This window comes from Thalia democratica, chromosome 5 (assembly GCF_965202585.1).
Source record: "Thalia democratica chromosome 5, ktThaDemo2.hap1.1, whole genome shotgun sequence".
In the NCBI taxonomy this organism is placed as follows: Eukaryota; Metazoa; Chordata; class Thaliacea; order Salpida; family Salpidae; genus Thalia; species Thalia democratica.
This window is the reverse complement of record NC_139169.1, coordinates 30,159,439-30,181,177: the sequence shown is the minus strand read 5'-3', so window position 1 is coordinate 30,181,177 and position 21,739 is coordinate 30,159,439. Positions and strand designations below refer to the sequence as shown.

The window sequence follows — 21,739 nt, the reverse complement described above, 5'->3', positions numbered from 1 at the left end:
TTTTTGATTGACTTGATTACAGTATTTCGTACTGATTGTGTGATATAACTTTTCTAAGAATTTTTGTACTGTTATAATATATTTATAAATATATATATATATCTTGAGTTATAAAATGACAATACGTTCAGAACAGAGTTTTGTTGCTACTACCGAGATTTCACTGCTAAGCAGCTCTTCAAGTACAATTATACCGTTTGTTCGACCAATTTACATTTTATCACTCACGTTTCTTCGAGCACTTAACTTTTATTTCTCACCTTAATTATTTTACTTTTATCTAGGTAGAAACTTTTATAGTCCATTATAGTTTCTTGAGCGATGTATTATCTTCAGCTAAATGGCACGTAGTCGTTTGCTATTACATTTAATGTATGTTAATTTAAAACATATATTAACTAAAATTCATAGGTATTTCGTTATCGATAATAAGTTAATTTATGGTGTTTATTTTTCAAATTTAACAATTTTAAACGGTTGAATATTTACATTACATTTCGATACATATTAAATAAACTATATATTTTAAGAATTCAATAATATGTTTAATAAGTGTACAATTGAAAACTAGTTACTTTATAAGAATTTTGTATAGTTTTACAAAATAAAAAGTCAACAATTTTCAATTGAAAACTTGTTAAACATGCTTTTATACTGAAAAAAATAATATTTTAAATCTACCCAAGTATAATGTTCAACTGTTCAAAATTTAGAAATTCCTACTGTACTAAACAGTATAAGTTTGATTCTTAGCTTCACGTAAGCTCAAAGAGTATCTGTCTACGAGTCAGATACTAGTTTGCAAACAGAGATTAACGTTAAGTATTTTTTAAACTGCTTGTTTATACTGTACCGAAATGTTATGTAGAAATTCAACCCTCGAAAGTGTATGACTCATTACGTTCATAATTATTTATTTTTACTCTTGCGTTTACGCATACTTAAAAGTTATCTGTAAATGAGTCAGAAACTTTTTTCCGTACACCAAGTCATGCTTATTTTTTAATAAACTTTTGATAAATTTGTTTAATCTGTACCGAAATGTTTAGTTAGCTTCAAACCGTTCAAAATTGTAAGACTGTTTAAAGATTGTAAAAAGGTTGTTTAGAAAATTTAAAAATTTACTTTTTATTTCTCTTTTTTAAGTTTTTTTTTTTTTTTTTGACTCACTTGAAATAAAAAATTGGTGAAAATCCATGAGTCAGAATCTAATTTGCAAGTCGTGTCAAGTTGTTTACATCAAGTCATTCAAACAGGCTAGTCGTTTAAATAAATCAGTCATTTGAGTTTCAAGATGAAAGTTGCTGTTTTAATTGCGTTGTTTGCTTTGCTGTCATGCGCTCAATCGGATTTGACAACCAGAGAGGTGCCGAAGCCGATGGTGACCAGCAAGTGTGTTTGCGATTTCAGCAGTTCTTCGTGTTAGTTTTGTTGTTAATAATATTTTAATTTTTAATTTTTGGTATACAAAAAGAACCATGTGTACCATTAGAAAGGTAACGTTTAATTTTAAATAAAATCTAAAAAAAGCAAAAACTACGAACTTAAGCTGAATAAACTTCGCTTAAGTTTAAACAACTTAAGAAAATGCATAAAATTTTGTTTTTAAACCAATTCAAAATGTTAGGTACAAATTGAAAATTCAAAAATAAAACTAATGATTTTTTTTGTTTCACAATTGTAGCTGAATCAGCAGCGGTGGATGTTGTCATTGCAGTTGATACAAACTCAGGTTCGAAAAAATTGCACAAAAAATTGATTGCTTACGTCAGCAAAACCGTCAAGAGCATTTCCCGGCAGATCGGGCTCGGAAGCGAAAAAGTCAGAATTGCTTTCATGCAGGTTAGTGTTTTGAATGTTTGATCTGTCTGTTTGTATAAAAAATTACGAACAAAAATGTTATTTTAAACAGCAAACTTTTCAGAGACTTGTTGATTGCTTTTAAAGTAGTTTTGAAATTATATCTTAATCTAATGTCATTTTTAAATTATGTAATATATTTATTAAAATAGTTAAATAATTTTTAAATTTCAAACTTAAAAGTTTAAAGAAGTACATTGTAAAATGTTTATAAGAAGATAATATTCAAATTGTATAATTAAATGACTACTCAGCTAACAATAGTAAAACGTAATTAAGTTCAGATTTGCTTTGCTTATTTTTTCTTGGGTTTTAGTACTTATTTAAAATTTTTAGTTCAAATTTATACTAAAAATTTTTTTATACTTATTAGGATTTAATATTTATTAATAAATATTTTAAAAACTTTGTCACAGTTCAGCAACGAAGCGACGTTACCGGTAGATTTCGAATCGTTCAAAAGCTACAAGTCAGGTAATAATAGAAAATTGGCAGGTGAAGTTATCAAGAAAGTAAGACAGATGCCTTATACAAGCTACTCGGAAAACATGTATATGAACAACGGTAGGTATTATTTATGTTTATATAATCTCTTTCAAGAATAGTATTACATAGTAAAATAATTTTCAATACAATATAAATTTTATTAAAATATGCTAGTTTTTTAAATTCTGTTTTTCCAATACTATTTACAAGACCATTTCAGATAGTTACTACTGCTGTCTTTACAATCAGAGACTTTTATTGCATAAAAAAGGCAGTTTTCAATAATAACAAAATAAGGAGTCAAATACTGCATACGATTTTTTTTGTGCACAAACCTATCAAACATTATCTAAAACTAATTTCGTTAATAACAGTGTAAGCTTTTACTGAAAAGTAATAATATTTGAATATAACGATAGTTAATGACTTTTACTGATTTTTCCCACAGTACTTGAACTCTCCTCAAAGACTTTCGATGAACAATCGACGTCTGATAGGGTAAGAAAATACTTTTAATTACAACTAGCTTCAGTATAGTTTAAATAAAAATAATTATAATTATAAATGTGCTTCAATATTATTATATTTCATAAAAGAATAATTTTGTTTTTGCACAACTGCATGCAATAAAATAAAAATTATCTATATCCTTTTTTGGAAAAATTGCATCTATTAACCAGTAAAAAGTTATAATCGAATACTGTGCTTTAAAATTGATATTTTAAACTTTTAAAACTGTTTTTTGTACATTTATATGCAAACATGCAAAAGATCTTTAAAGTTAAAATAGATTTTTTTAAGTTTTAAACAACTGTAGTTTTGTCTACCAGAAAAAACTGTTAATTGCCATCAGTAACGGTTATGACAACCCTGATGACATTTCAAGAAACTTGATGGAATCTCTGACTAATAACAACGTGGTCGTTATACCGATTTCAGCAAGTAGCGACTGCACAAGGTACTATTTTGTAAATAAAGCGTAAAACAAAAACATACTATGGAAGCTATTACAAGTATTGAACGTAAATGTGTTTAATATGAGTTGAACTACTTTCGTAATTGTAATTGTAATTAAACTTTCGTTAATCAAGGTTTTTGCTGCTTTAAGTATTTAATATGTGCCAACAGCATTAAAACAATTTTTTATAAGAAAATTAAACTGTTTTGTAAAAAGAAACTTAAAATATATTTGTTTCTTTGGAGCTCGTTTGCGGCGTGTATGCCTATATTACTAAATAATATAACTTTTAAAATTATCAAAAAAAAACATTTTAATTATATTTCTTTATGTCTTACATTTAAATAAAAATACTAAAAATTAATAATTTATAATCTATAACTTTTATATATTTTAAAGTACTATTTAATAGCAAGTTTTTTAAAGTTTGATATCTAACATAATAATTATTAATTGAAAACTTAATCAAATAAATATTTTTAAGTTTTTCTAAACTTACAGCATTTAAGTATAACGTATAAAAAATAACGAGCTGGTTTGAATATAAAACAAACTTTAAAGTTATACAACTGATGTAAGCCAAAAAACGTTTTACGAAAACGTTTGCAAAGCAAAAGGTGAAACACAAGTATCACGAACAATTTCGTTTCAAGTACCGTGTCAGCCTGTTAAAGTATTAACGTTGAAATAAAATGACTTAATTGTATTCAATTGCCACACAAAACAAATGTTCACACGTCTGTTCTTACCCGTGTGCATGTAATTTGTTCAAATATTCTAGTTTCGGTGTCTTGTTACCAATTCTGAGTTCACCTTTCTATTGTTGACACGGTGTAACAAGCGCGCTTAAGTTTCAAAAATACCAGTAAGATGTTTTAACAACAAAGTTGAATGTTTGAACGTGACCGCTTTTTTTCTTTCAAGTTCCAGCCGAGACGACGGCGATTGCCCGAGCCTGGAACTGTTCCAGCAGCTGGCCAGGATTAATTCGGGCGAGGAGCAGAAATTTTACAACGTGCAAGACTCGCAGTCCGTAGCGAGCGTGGTAGACAGGATAAAGGTGAAAATTTTTATTTTTAAAATTGACAAGTCGTGTATTGTGTTAATTTTTTGAAGCAGTTATTTTTGAGATGGTACACATTAAATTTTGAAAAATTGTGTAAAAATTTTTTAAACCTTGTTTCAACTAAAAAGTTACTTTATATCAATATTGTTTTTATATATGTGCAAATATTTAGTATGTTCGATTTACACGTAAATATGTTAAGGGTGATTTTTTTGTCGGGTAATATAAGACAGAACGTAAAATGTTTATGTGACATGGAGGTTTTAGGCAGCTTCGATTTTGTGAAAATTTATCTAAAAAGCGGTTTTAATATGTTTAACCATTAAATTATTACATTACAATCTTATTATTAAGCTTATTGTATTTACCAATTTTAATCAGCGTCTATTAGTTTTATTTGATAAATTCAAGTTTTTATAACTGTAAAATGAGCTGTGGTCGAAAACTAATTAAGCAGCTTAAACCGTACTGAGGTTTGAACATTGCCCACACCTTAATATATATAATTGTAAGTTAATTAGATTTTTTACATTTTCATTTGAATCTCACGAACTATTTTCTAAATGCGCATGTAAAAACTACTTAGGGCTTAGAAAATAAGGAAAAAGAGACAACAAACCAATGCAACTGTTCTTTTGAGGTAAGTTAATAAAGTTTTATACTATAATTTATATGTTGTAAAAATAAAGTACTCTTAGTAAAGTTTAAGAATGCATATGTTTTGCTTTAGCCAAAACTTTAAAACATATTCTATTGCTCTAAGTACCAAAATCCGTAACTAAAAAGTTAGTTTCTTAAATTATAACGTCGTTATACATATTCTAAATTTAAATGAAGTACAGACTAAACCCAAACTATTGTAAAAGTGTTTAGTTGAGTCTTTAAATAGATGCCTAGCGGACTCCGAGGTGAAAAAGGTGAAAAGGGTGACTCTGTACAGGTTTATTCAAACTATTTTTATCTGAAATTAAATAAAGTTCGAATAAAAAGCGTGACTTAACTAACACATATTATAATTATTTATCTTCAATAAAATATTAAACTGTACGCATTTCAAAAAAAAATTTTTAGTTTGTTTTAACAAAAATTTAAACTTTGTACATCAATACTTCCAGGGAGAAAGGGGTTTACCAGGTGTCGATGGCATCTCTGGAATTCCAGGTAAAGATGGAGACAAGGTAAAAAGTCAATAATATTTATCAAATATTACCTACATTACATTGATATGTTTCGTTTATGAAATAGAAACTTCATTAATGAGAAAATAAAATTTTAATAACAGGGCGAAGCTGGTAACGATGTGAGTTGAGAATTCAATTTTTATAATTTTCTTTATTATTGTTTTAGTTTTCGACAGACTAAGCTGCGTGAATAAACTAATCCAATAAAATGTCATTTTAATGTAAAAAGATAAAATTTAGTAATACGTTTTGGTTTATTCACAGTTAATTAGTTAGCTGGTTTTAAAAAACTCTAACAAATAAATTTATACACTTGTAATTACACTTAAACTTAAATAAAATAATTTTTTGTATTATAATTTTCTATGTAACTGTTTAAAACAAATCATTAAAATAATTTATACAAACAATACTTTTAAGTAAAAATTTAAAGATTTTTCATTAAATAAGTTTTTTTTTTTTTTAATGATAATATTAAAAACAGTTTCATTCCTTTTTCGATTTATAAATAAATAAGAATCTGAACTGCTTCTAAGCTAAGTATGTTTTTTTTTAAATAATTTTAAGCTAAATAAGAAAATAGGCAAATTTGTTTTAAAGTACGTTAAATAGTTGATGAAAGTATTTTTTATATATGAAAACTTGGTTTTAGTTTTTGAAGTTATACGTCTACAACAACAAATTAAGGTTTAAAGTAACTTTAAGTTAATTCAAAAGCTAGTCAAAATGCTACAGACGTTACTTCCGACAAAAAAAAAAACGGCAAACATTGAACTTAAATCCGACTGTTATGCATGCAAAGCATTCAAACGCTTACCAAACGTTACAAAAACACTATTTAGACATCATTTTAATACTGCTTTTCAGGGCGTAGACGGAAGAAAAGGCGACGCAGGTTCACCGGTAAGTGCTTTTTGTAATAAGATTTGCCGCTGCTTAAATTAGTTGTCAATCGAATGCTTTCAACAGGGATTAAAGGGCGAAACTGGAGAGGCCGGCGCACAGGTACGCTTGAAAGTAAACAAACACATTTTTGAAAAGTTCAAGGTAACTACTATCTTCGCGTCAGTGTCGAATTGTGATGCCATTCACGTTTGAGACGCGTGCTAATTAAAGATAAGTTAAGATGGGTTTACTATAAATAGCTTACTTATATAATGCAATCAAGTTAATCTCTCACGTTAAGTAGGGTTACACAGGTTTAAAGCTTTGACCTACTGATTGCTTATGCAGAAAAACCTTACTTTGATATAATACTAAAGCTTTCAAGGTTAAACTACTATGAAATAATTTTATTCTTTTAATTTAAGAACACATTTAAACATACTAAAGTTAATCGTATAATATAAAGTTCTGTACTTTTGTTTCAAAAATATAACTTAAAAGCGTTTAAAACGAAATACTTCTTAATTTAAAAAGTTACTTGTATATTTTACTACACAGATGTTACCTATATTATTAATCATACATACGCTTTCGTTTACAATTTGTTGTTAACATATACATAATATCGTTAACAAAATTACTTATTTTCATTCATTGTGGTAGTAACTAATACTATTTTATAAACTTATCTATTAGTAGTTAACGATTATATAATAAAAATCCGTTTAATTTAACAAATATTGCACAAACTATTAACTGCTACACGCTGTCAACATAAACAACTAAAACATTTTTTCACCAGGGCGTGCAAGGCCCACCGGGTGCCATGGGTGAAGCTGGGTTGCCGGGACAACGGGGAGTTCCCGGGGAAAGGGGCGAGAGGGGAGCTGATGGGTTGCCAGGAAACCCAGGTGAACAGGGAATTCCCGGAAGGAGGGGGCAGGACGGTTCGGATGGAGCCCCTGGTAGGAAGGTTAGGAAATAAAAATACAATTTTTGTTAAAAAATTACTTTAATTAAAATGACTGCTGTAAGCAAGTTTACTTTAAATATTATGATACCCAAATAATAAAAGAATCAAAAACTCTTTGATATTAAATAATTAAAACTTTTTCTTAAAAGTACTACTTTAACCTAAAAGTAAAACAAGCAAAAATCTATTTTTTTTTCTAACGCTGAACTTTTATAAAATTTAACAATTATACACATTTATTTAATATATTTTTTCAGGGTGACCAGGGCGAACAAGGACTTCCTGGCGTTTCTGTCGAGGGACAAAAGGTGACTTTAAGTTGCAATTTTTATAAGTTACAAAAATATACAAAATTTTACAAATTTTTTTACACCTTTAGTATAAGCATCAAATAAGAAAGTAATTGACAATACTAAGGTTTTATTTTCGAGTACTTTTTGAAGGGAGAAAGAGGTGAGAGGGGAAACTATGGATTTCCTGGTGAAAGAGGCACACCTGGTGCTCGAGGTCCAAAGGTAAGCTTAATAAAAGTAATTGAGCAGACTTAGTTGAAACATTTAACTATTTAATTCATTTTATTCTAGGGAGAAATAGGAACGACTGGAAAGTGCGGTCCACCTGGAGCTCAAGGAAAACAGGTTCAATTAAATATCTTATATAGAACATATTACATAGATCAGTTGTTTAAGTAGACATGAAAATAACAGTAAAAAAAATCCATTAGTCAGCAGTCATAATATAATGATTTTAGGCGGCGCTTGTTTTCATAATACATTTTTGGTGAAAAAATGCTGCCTTACACACGTTTTAACATATATGTAAAACCTTCAAACTGTCGTCAAAGAATTTGATGGTTTATTGCGAGTTTGACAATTGCGCAAAAAAATTGAAGCTATTCAAGCTTACAAGCAAATATTAGATGTTCAAAAATATTTAGCTCCTACTTCAAACTTACAATATAATGTGATTTGTTTTCAAGTTTAGAAAAATAATTGATGGGGGTGCTGCAGATTGACATAGTCAAATTAAAAAAGTCCTCTAGTTTTAAACAAATAGATTAAACTTATAAAGGTAATATAAAGAAATAGCAAATTTTTCAGAAAAAAAAATTGAAAATATTTAATTAAAAAAAAAAAAACACATATCTCATACCTTTGTATATCATCACCCTTTTCTAACAACTATAGCTAGTTTTATTTTTATTAATGTCCATGTAGGTTTCTGTATTTGAACAGTTATAATTTTACTACCTTAGTTTTATGACTTCTCTAACAATTAATAAAAAACAAAACAAAGCATGCAAATAACTTAAAAAAACGAGGTTGCCTCTACTCGAGTTTTTCCTGCTAGAGTTGCTCCTGCTAGAGTTTTTCTTGCTTGAGTTTTTCCTGCTCGAGTTGCCTCTGCTTCAATTGCTCCTGCTCGAGTTTTCCCTGCTCGAGTTGTTACTGCTCGTGTTTTTACTGCTGGAGTTTTTCCTTCTCGAGTTCTCTTATCTTGAATTGCTTTTGCTCGAGTTTACCCTGCTTGAATTGCTCCGGCTCGAGTTGCCTTTGATTGAGTATTCCTCCTCGAGTTTCTTCTGCTCGAGTTCAACTGGTCTTATTGTTCTCGCGTTGTAGTAAATTAAAATCATGATTTAATTCACATGGTGCTGAAAGTTCATGCAGCTCCCAAATTCAACTTTTCAACATTTTTTGTAATAAAAACTTGTAAACATTTAAGGTGCAGCTGACACAGATTGAGCTTGCAGCTCCAAATTTACGAATATTTTGAACATTAACTACAAAAATTTGTATAAAAACTAATTTAGCAGGTAAATTAACGACGTTCATGTACACATTTGGCTGTATTTGTTGTACAACTTCATGACAACATAATTTTTTTTTTAAGTTAATATAAAAATTCATACATCATTTTAAAGCTCAATTCCTTAACTTTAAAATAAAGTTACTTTGACGTAGCTTGGGGTTATACATGTGAGGCTAGGCCCTTATAAAGCAACATATTTAAAGGCTTAAACTCTAAAAAAAAAGCTACAGCTCCAGCGTTTCACCCCAAGCGACGCCCCTGCCTGCCCCTAGTTCGCTAAAAGCATAATGAACAATTTTATTTTTTGTAATCCGAAAACATGATTCTAACTATTTACAAAAAATTGGCTAAAATCGCAACGCATTAAGATCGATTTAGAAATAAAATGCTCTCCATTTATTTTCATTTCATAAACTGTATTTCAAATTATTATACTTTAATTTTTTTTTTAATTTCAAAAAGTTTTACATGACTAAAATATAAATATTTTTTATAGTCAATTTTATAAAAAACTAATATGTATAGTTTTGTTATTGTTTAATTGTTATAGTTTGTGGTGTTAAAGGATGCGTCAAAATGAATGATCTTTTTAGTTACATAACTTAGTAATGTACTTAATTAATTTAAGTAATTATTAGAAAATATTTGATACACTTTGAAAATTTATGTTTATAGTCTGTCATAGCCGTCGCTTCAACAACACAAACAAATGATAATTTTAAAAGTTTATTAAAAAACTTTGGAAATCGAGTTAAAAAGTAAGAAGCTTAGTAAAACATAAAATTTAACAATAGTCAAAGTCCAAAGTAATAAAACATAAAACAAGCTATAAAAATAGTCCTTTAGCAAAATACTTCATGAAACTTTGAATAGTTATAAACTTTAAGTATATTAAACACTACAAAAAATGTTGAGTTAAATAAAACTAAAATAATGTAAGTATAGTCTGCTTATAAAATACTAAAAAGTATATAATTCTTAAAACAAAGACTTAAAAGGGAACAAATAAATAGAAAATTAAAATACTTTTACAATTAAAAAAAAATCTTTTAAGTAACTTGAAGCAAAATTTAATATCTTAAATTTATAAGCTTAAACATAGTTGAACAAGACAACATTCAAATATATGTTTTAATTTTTTTGAAAGGTTTTAAATTCAATTAAAAAATGTTTTGAATCATCTAAATAAATACTTAAAGTTTTGTTAGTTTTTTACTTGTAATGATCAAAAACTCACTTTTAACATCACCTTTAGGCACTTTTAAACGAAAAACACACACTATTGTACAACATAAACAATTGTAAAGACAGCTCACAAAATATCCAATACCCGCAAAGTTAATCATTCCATTTGAAGGAAATCCTACTTTCTTCACAAAGTATACTGATAAAGAAAGTGCTATAGTTACGTGAAGTTTTAAAAACAAATATATCTGTTGACGTATGATTTTAAACACTAATTTGTTCTTCTCATTTTGTTTATGTTCATTTTCTACTTGCATTGTCTTAAATATATAGTAACACTGTAAAGACATAAGACAAACTATTACTAGAAAAGAAGCAGTAAGACTAATGAATGCAAGATTTCTCCTAAACAACAGACCTTTACCGTAACAGATACCGTTAACCGCTATAAAGGTAGTGTCTATATTCATTTTAAAAGAAACAATTAAAGCCACACTTAGAATGAATGCAAATACTAGTTTCAAAACGGAGTGGTAAATTGCATTTAGATGTAAAAACCCCAAATAAATTTGCTTCATCCAAATGTAATAATGGAAGAAAATAGTGAATGAAGTTAAAGTTTTTATCAAAAAGTTAAATATGTTAAAAACTGCATTATAAATCGAGCATGTTAGTCCGTTTTCGACACTTTTAGAAACTAAGACCATTTTTAAACTCAATATAGCTTCTAATACCAATAACAGCAGTGCAAACAAAATTATTTTGTCAAGTATTGGTGCAGTTTTTTTGTTGCCAAATATCTGATGGTTCTTTTTGATTAATATTTTGTAAATAAAAATTCCAGCTAAAACTACATCAGCTACCAATAAAGAAATACTTAATACTGATAAAATATCATCTCTTTTGTTCCATGTGTTGTTAGTGTTATTTTGCTGTTGTGATGAATTACTAGAAACGTCCATTATAGTATTTAATGTCTGTTTTAAGTGATTATTTGTAAAAAAATTAATGTAACACTATTTCAAATACTTGTTTAAATTTGTTTATGTCATATTTATTTAGTCATAACTTTCAAAATAAATTGTATATATAACTTTTCCAATGAATTGTAAAAAGTTCGTCATTAATTATTTTATTATTTAAGACCTTACAGCAGATTATAAATTGAATAAACTTGAAATACATTAATGTACTTAATAAGGTATTTTACAATTAAAAGAAAATAACGTTTTTAGGTATATTAAAACTTATTTTAGACCTTAATTTCTTTCTCACAGTAACAGTTTAATAAACTTGCTTTAACTTATCATGACTTAATTTTTAAAATAAAGAAAAAAAAAAATTTTTAACTTTGTTTTGATAAGTTCTAAAAGTTACAAAATTCAATTAAACTGAAAATTGCAAAAAACTTTACAGCTTTAAAAGCTTTTGTTCATAACATTTTAAAATTTATTGTTTTGAGTAAGTTTAACAGTAGAATTAAATTTAATTTTTCAACACGATACATTTGAAATTTGATTCATTTAAAAAGTACTTTTAAAAAATTTAAAAGCCAATTTTTAATTCTAATGTTCTAGTTTGTTTTTAAAAAATACATAAGTACGACAATGCATAAAAAATTGTAAATAAAAAACTTCAAAGTTAAGCAAAACGCCTTTAAAGAAACTGAAAAGTTAAACTAAGCTATTGTTAGTCTAAACTAAAAGAAAATACCAAACTAACTACACTAACCAAATTTTTTTTAATATAAAATACATACAAGTACTTTTATGTTAGCTGTGTAAATACTTAATATTTTGTTTTCAATAAAGTTTCTAAATGAGACACTATAACGAATTATAAAAATTAAGCTAATCCGCATTTAAACATTAAAACAGATTAGTTTAAACAAAACCAAATTTTATACAATTTATTCCCAAAAGTTTACATTGTACTGATAATATACTTCTTTGAAAAGTTCTAAATTATAAACCACTTAATGCTGAATTAAGTAGGAAAATTTAAAGTATGATAAATTTGCATAAAAACTTATAACGGATCTAATTAGTTAAATTATGCCAGAATGTTAAATAATAAAAGTATTAAAACTAAATTATAAGTTTTCTTTAAAAGCTTAATTAAGTTGGCATTTAATGCTATTTTTGAAATTTATATTTTAAGTTTGTTAAATATTTAAGTTTGCTTATTTAGATAAATAAATTACCTTAGGTTTATCTAGGAAACTTGTACATGTCTTGTAAATAAAACAAAAACACTTATTTTTTACAACTTTTTATTGTTTTTATCATATTGATATTTTATTTAATCTACACTTCATGTTTCAGGAGATTATTAAATATTTTTTTTGTTCATTTTCAAATTTAGTTTAATCAACTAATTAAATTTAAAAAAATATAGTTGTTCAAAACAGTATTCTAAAAACAGAATACCTAAAAAAGTAACAAAAACTTTATTTTATTATTATTTTCTTAAATTATAACCTAAATAGTTGAACATTTAAAACCGCTTTTCAAATAAAACGATTTATGTTATTTCATATTTCATAATCAAACTGTTGTTAGAAATAGTGATGAACTACTGTGAATTTATTCTAAACTACAAGTATTACTTCGCAATAAACATACAACAGCGATATAGCTTGTTAACATGCTATACATTTCGAAAAATTAAATTAATCTTATTTGTTTATATGTGAAAAATTCTTGCAATAATTTTTCAATTCACAAAAACTTGACCGACAATATACCAGACGGATGATGTATTTTTCAAACGTTTTTTGACAGCACTGACTATTATGATAAAATCTTATTCAGTCTGTGAGAAAATAATTTAAATTTTATCTATTCAGGGATTGCAGGGAGCAGCTGGGTTAGATGGCGCAAATGGTGAAGCTGTGAGTTTATTTATATAAATTTTCAAAAGTTATAAGTAATTTGCACAATTTGTAGATTGTAAACAACTAATTACTTTTAAGAAAGTTGTATTTACAAAGCAACATGATTATAAGTTTTACATTTGTTTTACCCAGCGATTTACTTTTTAACTTCAAACTGTTTTTCAAGGGCCCGCAAGGTTCGCAGGGACCCCGCGGTTACCCAGGTATCCAAGGAAACGACGGAAATATGGGTGAGAGGGGTGATCAGGGTGTGAGAGGACCGCAAGGTCAGCCTGGTGAACAGGGAATCCCTGGACGAGAGGTACAAACATTGATTTTTTTTCTATTGTTTTTCAATTGAATTTATTTCTATTTTTAAATTAAAAAATCACCGTGGTAATCATCGTTTCATATAATTTCAAAGGTATGACAGCTACCGGTATCGTTAAAAAAAAAACACTTTAAATCTTATTTAACTCAATAGTGATAAACCAAGCACCGTTCGAACACTTACAATAAATTGTGTCAGTTTGCTAACAGACAAATGGTGATTGATTTACTACTAAACAAATAATGCAATTAAATTCGTTTAATGCAGTGTAGAGTTTCCAAAGCATGCAAACTTTATTGTTTCTGAAAATTTTGGGTATCGGTGAGGCTAGCTGATTTTTTTAAAAATTTAGACGAAACGACACTTATCACAATTAAATATGTTGATTTATACTTAAAACAACTATTAGTTTTTTGCTTACGTCAACAAAGCTGAGTTTTTTCCTGCAATCACTCAATAAGCACAAGACTGCACCGCACGACAATCAACAAAAGTTCGTGAGAAACCAAACCAAAATGTCATGTAAACTGCTGTAGTTGACGGTGCGGTGCAGTCTAGTGCTAATTAATTAAAGCGTAAGTTTTTGCTAATTATAACTTTATTTTTTAATAATTTATACACTTTTCACAATTGCTGTATATAATTATTTGTATAAACAAGTGTTTCCAGATCTATAATGTAAAACCTACAGTGTAAAAATAAAACTAAAGGGACTACTTGGTAAAAAAGGACAAAAAGGTGAGCCATCAACTATTGCCGGACCACAAGGCCCCACAGGTGCTGCGGGTGAAAAGGTAATTAAATTTTTACAGTTTATATAAAGTTAATAGTTGGCTTTTTAGCAATAGAATTAAGATGCATTAGTTACGTTTAAACTATAAAAAAAGTCCTTGTTAAGTGTTTAAGTATAACGTGTTAAACTTTGAAAAAACAAAACTAAGAGTTATGATCAAAACAAGTTTTTAAAATCTGTTAAACCAACTCAAAAGTAATAATTAGTTTATCATACTTATTATTTTTCAGGGTCCCTCAGGAAGTCCAGGAATTGATGGTGTCGATGGCCTCCAAGGAAGTCCTGGTGTCCAGGGACCAAGGGTTTGCTTTAAACTATTATTCTGTAACAAAATAGTTTGATCATCACGTCACAACGTATTTGAAACACTTATATTATAAAACAAAAAAAACAAAAATACAAAATAATAAAAAATATATTTAATAAATTTGTATAAAAATAAAAGAAGTTAAGCAAGTTTTTTTAGTTGTTGTGACGTCACAGAGGTTTAAAATAAGTTGTTGTAATTCAAAATTATTGGTAAACAACGATGTTACATGCATTTACACTTATTCAAATTTTCCTATTCGTGTTTTTTTTACTTTGAAACTGTTGTAACGTAATAAGTAAAATACCGGCTTAACTTCTTTCTTACACTCGTTTTTTTAAATAATATTAACATTATGGTATTTTACAGTTTGGTTTTAGGACAATTTTGTGCGCACTATGATAAAACGATATCAGTTTACAATTTAAAGATTAAAAAAAAACATTTTAAGCTTAAAACTAAACACTTATTTTTATGTTAGTTTTCGTTTAATGTTTCAACATTTCATGTACTTCAAGTTACACGCGATAAAGAAAAAGTTCATGTTTTTCAATTCTAGAAGCTTTTAAGTCTAATGCAAAACTTGTATTTATTTCGGCAAATTTAATATATTTTAATGCCATGATTTAAAAAGCACTAAACTGCACCGCACTATGGGCTGGCAAGCAGTATTTGACATTTAATATAACTATGAAATTAAACTGAGATGAACACTTAATTGAACAGAGCTGAATTTATTCTTTTCAAAACAGATTTGTTTGTTTTTTGCCACAAGTAGTTCAGAAGTAATGTAAGGTTAAATGCGGCCATTAGAATTTATCTGAAACATTGCTGAAGATAAACAACTAATGGGCTTGCGGTGCAGATTAGTTGTTATGAAAGTTGTATAACTTCAATAACCCTATTTGCACTTGAACTTATGTAACTTTTAAAACTCATGAACAAGTTAGTACACTGTAAACCGACTATAATCAATATGTCTTCATCAAATCTGAGAAAAATTTTACGACACTGTTTACAAAGTTTGTTTTTGATTGTCGTGTGAAGCAGTCTTGTGCATATGAAACTAAAAACATACACAAAATATTCAACTTGCTCTCGAAGAGTGTTTAAGTTTATTAAAAAGTATATAAAATAAAAAAAAAATATAAGAAAAAAAATATCAGGGGCCACAAGGCGAACCGGGTGTTTGCGACCAGATAGACGTTGAAGAGCTCAGCGAAAAAATCCTGCAACGAGTATTAGAAAGAATAAACAAAAGTATTTATTTGATTTGTTTTTTCTTTAAAAAATTACGTTAAAAAATTATTTTTTGTTGCAACTTTGCAAAGAGTGTTGCTAAGGATTTTTAATAATTTATTAATGTTTATTTCTGATCTGTTTTAATACTTCATGTAAACAAATTATTTTTTTTTGCAGATTGCGGTAAGTATTACTTGGAATACGTGAGTTAATAATAAATTTTTTAGTTTTTAATTTTATGAGTTCTCTTTTTTAACATATCAAATTGTCGATAAAAAGTATTTTTTAAAATTGACGCTATTTTACCTCAACATTGTTACTGCTGACAATTATTATACTTTTTAACTTAAATATAAGCCTTCTTGATTAAACAATCAATCTAAAAAAAGCATAACGATCAATGATTTTCTGTTTGGAAACTTAACCAAATGATATTACAAATTTACAATTTTAGTTAAACTAAAATTTAAACTTTGTTTAGTTTAACTATCTCTTATTTTGCGATAACTAAATCGTTATTATTGATCACATTTACTTGGAAAATTACCAAAATGCCATTTACATAAACACACTATCTTTTAAAAAGGCGTTACAACAATGTTATGCTTTAACCAATACTAGTCGTATTTATACTTTACTTTACAGTATGATTTATGTTTTATGATTTTAGTTTGCACAATAAAATTACAAATTTAAAATTTTTTAGTTAATAAAAGTTTTACAAAGATAAATATAGTACTAACGATTTCTTTAAAGTCACAAGTGTACAGCAATACATATATTTGTTTGGACACTTAAAATATTTTTACAAACAGCTTGCGTTGTTTTAAGGTAAAAACACTAGAAAGTGCACAATGTATTCAAATTCGGACAATTCATATTCTTGAAAAAAAGTTGTAAGGGCCACAAATAAAAAATAATGTGTATTTGTCAAAAAAAAAGCATATGTAGGTCCTATTAATATCTGCAAGCCGTTTATTTCTTTTTGCAAAACATTAAATATTCTTTGAGTTATGGCTTAAATCAAGAAAAAAACATAGTTATTTATAAAATATCTTAACAAATATCTATGATTTTGCATAAAAGAAAAAGTGGCGTGTAGATTTTAATAAGATCTACATATGTATTTTTTTTTTTTCAAACATGTAAATATGTATTACTTTTTGAGACATAGTCTTTTAAATTTTTTTCTAAGAATTTTAATTGTCGGAATTTGAGTTGTTCGAATTTGAATTGTCATGTAACCAACACTAGTTAATTTCATTCTTTAAAAATATATTTTAACTAAATTAGTTGAAAAGTTACTTGCATAAGGCTCGCAAATACAAGCTGCAATGTCTTAAAAAAGCATCATCAAAGTTTTATACTTTATTTAACACTAGTTGTTTGTCATACTTGAAAAAACACAGACGGCGTGCAAACAACCCCGCAACCAACTGAAGCCGCAACACCCAAATACAGCATGCTGCCCGCCCAACCTTTCCCTGGTTGTCAGATTACATCCCCCATCGACCTTGTGTTCCTGATTGACAGTAGTGCAAATGAAAATACGTTCCAGGACATGAAGAACTGGATGGTGGCGTTAATGAACGATTTCAACCCGACCAGCTTTCAGGTACAAACTCTATTCAAACTTAAATTGAAATTATTATTTTAGTGTCCTATATAAAAAGCTATATATAAGTATTTACATAAAGGTTGTTAAGGTTGTTGTTAATTTATTATTAGGCTTCTAGCAAAAATATCAGTTTTTTAAAGAGGTGTCAGGTATGATAAAGGCTATTAAAAATATAAGTTAAGTGTTTGTTTTTATTTAAACAAGCTATTTGAAAACCCATGACTTAATGTTTATTCAATGTTTACATTAGCAAATTTTTACTGTTATGTTGCTAATAGATACATTTGTTTTTAAGCTTTACATTTTACTATTCGTTTATAACTAAAACTAACATTAGCATATAAAACACAGTTCATTGTCTAATGATGTATATGTGTGCTATGCAAACATAACAAGAAAAAAAAAAACTTACAGACTCCAATGTCGGTCGCAGTGGTCAGATCTTCCCAGCTTTTCGCCTCCCTAGAAGTTCAAGGAATGATCCGAACACTGAATAGCGAAAACATCAACCACAAGAGTATTGAGTACATTCGGGAACAGATGTACCATGTGCCTGGCAGGTTATTGCGTTTTTTAACATTAAGTCAGTTTTATGAATAGCTTTTTTTATAACATATTTTGCATATAATTTATCAAATACAGTTTTAAACCTAAGTTTTTATTTTGTTTTATTAATTTATGTAAGTTTTTTATACAACATTTTTAAACATGTGTCACGTGAAGCGTAGGTCTGAACCTTAATTTTGCAAATATTATTTTTACTTATATCAGTTGTTTTTTTATGTTTTTTTTTCTTATAAAATATTTTTTATTCATTTATTTTTTTTACTTTTCAAGTTGTCTTTTTTAGTAATATTTTTATATATGTATCACAAGGATCAAAGATAAAACTTTTCAATTTTTATTTATTTTATTTTTACATAACTTTTTATATAGTTATTTGCTCAACTAAAAAACAATGCTCAATTTACTTGAATGTAAAGAGTTTATTTAAATAGAGTTGTGCAAATTAAATATTTTATTCACGACCGGTTTCAGTGGCAAAAAATTGCGACTTTGCAGTTTAATATTTTATTTCGTTGAAGAGGTAGAAATTTTTTGCCAACTAAACCGGTCGTGAATAAAATATATAATTTGCACAACTCTATTTACATAATTTATTATAATAGTTTACATATTAGATTTTATTAACTGCTTTTAAAAAGATTTATTTGTTTTTTATTTATTTAATTTTACCAGGTGGAGCACAAATTTATTACTTAGTTTAAAAATTTTAAATTTTTTCCATAACTGTATAAAATTAAAATTCAATTTTTATTAATTTTTTATAATACTATTGCTTGTCGATTACAGCACCGGAAAGTGTAACACGTGGAAAGCAGTCAAGTTTGTTGCAGACAACTTAAAGTACATGGTGAGGGAAGGTAGTGTCAAGATACTGGTATCTGTTGTCCACGGAAAATCAGCTGGTGATGTCAACAAGGATTCTGTGGAAAAGGTTTGTTTTCGTGCGATTTAAACTTGAAGAGGTGGTCTAAAAAAAATTAATATTATATTTTTGTAAAATAGTTTTTATTATAAAAGTCTTTCGTTAAGTGGGTTTAATTAATTAAATAACAACATAAACTAATATTCTGCTAAAGTGTGCATTGTTCCATATACAATTTTTATTCTTATATAAAACTGTTTTACTCCAAAGGTCCGCCAAGGTTTCGACCACATTTACACTGTGGCGGTCGGCGACGAACCAAACATCGAATTCGCCAATGAAATGACGTCAGAGACGATACGATTCAGCAACTTTCCGGTCGATTATGACGTCATCGAGAAGTTTGCCGCGAGAGTGTGCATTGACGTCGCCGAAAAGCTCTTTGAGGGTTTGCCTTCACTTGTTTATACATGTTTAAAAAGGCATCGTTTGTCTAAATTACTGAAAAAAGTTGTTTGCAAGGCAATTTTGTTAAAAAAATAATATTTTTTTTGTATGAAAGTTAGTTATAAAAAACAACTGGCTGTAGCTTCATCGCAACAAAAAATAAGAAAGTATTTGTAAACGTGTTGTTTAAAAATCAAATTTTAACTAAAACTAATTTTTAATTACTACTAAAAATAATGACGCGGGCCACATTTTCTGCTATCCCTAGTTTAAAAATAATCTGCATGATTTGTACTAGTTTTTAACGTTTGAAACTTTAGTAGCATTTTTAATTTTCAGCTGAAAAAGGATACGGAAGGTTTGTCGCTCCAGAAGGTGAGTTTTTATCACAACTAAAACGGCCATCCGACTTTTTGAGTCAGATTTTTACTTTATAAATTTGTTCTACATTAATTCGACAACTATGTTGAATGAAACTACGAAATAAAATATAAAACTCAATAAATGCATTTTCGACAATGATAAACAAATGATGCTCTTTAGAAAAAAATATCTTTTAATTGTAAGCTCTTTTGGCTACGAGTAATCCATGGTTTTAAAATAAAAAGTAAGCTTATAAATGATAATACAGCATTTAAAAAAATATTAAAACTTTTAGTAAAAAAAGGTTAACAAGTTGTTTTATTTTATATATTTAAACGAAGTGATAAGTATGTTTTGACAATAAAATATATTTTCAAATCATAATAAGACTGTAATGTTGATAAGTTACAAAAATGTTAACTTAAAAAAGTTAATTATGTATTAAAGTAAAAAAAAAAAAAAAAAAAAAAGCAATAATGTATACAATTATAACAATATTATCAAGGAAAAAAAAGAATGAAGCACTTACGTCTATTAAAAAGATGAAAATTTTAGTAAAATAAAATAAAATGCATTTATTTTTATAAATATAATACAAAACATTTAGTAAAAGAAAAAAAAAAGAAATGACTATGTATTAACAGACAATAAAAAACTAAAAAAAATATAAAAAAATATTTAAAGTAAAATAAATAAACTATTACTATTTAGTTAAAGAAAGTAAAGAGGTAAATATGTACATTAACAAATATGTACTTAAAATAAACAAAGGATGAATTATATAGATATTATAATAAATGGAGTTAAACAAAAAGAAGTTATTATGTATATTGATATAATAAAAAATATTTATTAAAAGAAAAGAAGAAGGTAATTATGGTGGATGGATCAGGTTGGGATGACCGTTTTAATGATGATGAAGGTTTGTTTTTTATCAAGAAACAAAATTTAACTAATTTAAAACAGTTTTTGTATAGAACAACTTTTGATTTAGTGCTTAAAGCTTTTTAAATGAAATTTGAATACTCAAGTAACTATATTTCTGACATAGTTTAAAAAATGGAAACTATTTTTGTTATAGAGTAAGTTGTTTCTAAATTGTAGCTAAAATAATTTAAGTTACAAGTAAACTAAAGAATAAAAAATTTACAATAATAGTTTATTAAAAATTAAAATACACAGTATTTTATGCAAAAGGCAATTATAACTATGATAATGAAATGTAGTAGTAAACAAGTTTCTGAACTTAAAAAGCAACTAAAACTATTACATTTACTTTTATATTAATTGCAGAGTATTTAGATTACGAAAATAGTAAATAGAGGTGATGTTTGGGAATATCAATACATAAATCTGAAATAAAAACAATTTTCGATCTAAATATAATGTATGTCAATGTTCATTTTCAATTCTCCTCAAAGTTTGGCTCAGATTTTTTACTATTTGTTTTTTATTTTTTCATTATCAAAAAGTGCGTTATAATAACACTTTGCTAAACTTTTGCTACATTTACGTATATATTGCTTTTGCGCTGTAAGTACAAACTTACTTTATCATTAAAAATGTTTTTATACACCATAAACATTCTTGTTTCTACTATGCTATGTTATTTAAAATGATTTATTGCTGTTCGCAATATTTTTTTTATGTTATAGATTTTAGTCACTGTCTACAACTTAGATATACGTACAAATGACTTTTATAAAGTATAAAAAAACCTCAAAGAAAAGCGCCGAAAGTTCTAATAACTTTAGTTTTTTTTCAAATTTAAATTATTTTAAATTAATTTAATGATACACTTTTTAGTTTTCCCGTTTCATATCTTCCTTTCTATATATTTATTTGTAATATACTTTAAATTAATTCTTCCAAAACTATATTAAGATTATATTTATTTGACTTTTTTTTGTTATAAAATACTATTTTTT

General features: G+C 27.1%; 1 protein-coding gene across 1 annotated transcript; it reads left to right on the top strand.

Moving 5' to 3' along the window:
• Positions 1-1,294: 1,294 nt before the first annotated feature.
• On the top strand, positions 1,295-21,519 carry LOC145836398 (uncharacterized). The gene is made up of 29 exons (XM_082944200.1): positions 1,295-1,421; positions 1,685-1,842; positions 2,277-2,424; positions 2,795-2,844; positions 3,177-3,304; positions 4,229-4,364; positions 4,957-5,010; positions 5,260-5,310; positions 5,486-5,548; positions 5,653-5,670; positions 6,419-6,454; positions 6,521-6,556; positions 7,239-7,409; positions 7,667-7,717; positions 7,853-7,924; positions 7,994-8,047; positions 13,255-13,299; positions 13,469-13,603; positions 14,323-14,406; positions 14,636-14,707; positions 15,879-15,972; positions 16,132-16,137; positions 17,364-17,569; positions 17,987-18,132; positions 18,926-19,070; positions 19,272-19,449; positions 19,788-19,823; positions 20,671-20,733; positions 21,105-21,519. Exons 1-29 carry the CDS (start codon positions 1,295-1,297, stop codon positions 21,131-21,133), a joined length of 2,592 nt encoding a protein of 863 aa, XP_082800326.1. The 3' UTR covers positions 21,134-21,519.
• Positions 21,520-21,739: the final 220 nt, after the last annotated feature.

Excerpts from the sequence above, each read along its gene's own strand:
- LOC145836398 (XM_082944200.1), top strand. The coding sequence starts at position 1,295 with ATGAAAGTTGCTGTTTTAATTGCGTTGTTTGCTTTGCTGTCATGCGCT. Across the intron at positions 1,422-1,684 it reads CGATTTCAGCAGTTCTTCGT|CTGAATCAGCAGCGGTGGAT; the intron begins GTTAGTTTTGTT and ends TCACAATTGTAG. Across the intron at positions 17,570-17,986 it reads TCAACCCGACCAGCTTTCAG|ACTCCAATGTCGGTCGCAGT; the intron begins GTACAAACTCTA and ends AAAAACTTACAG.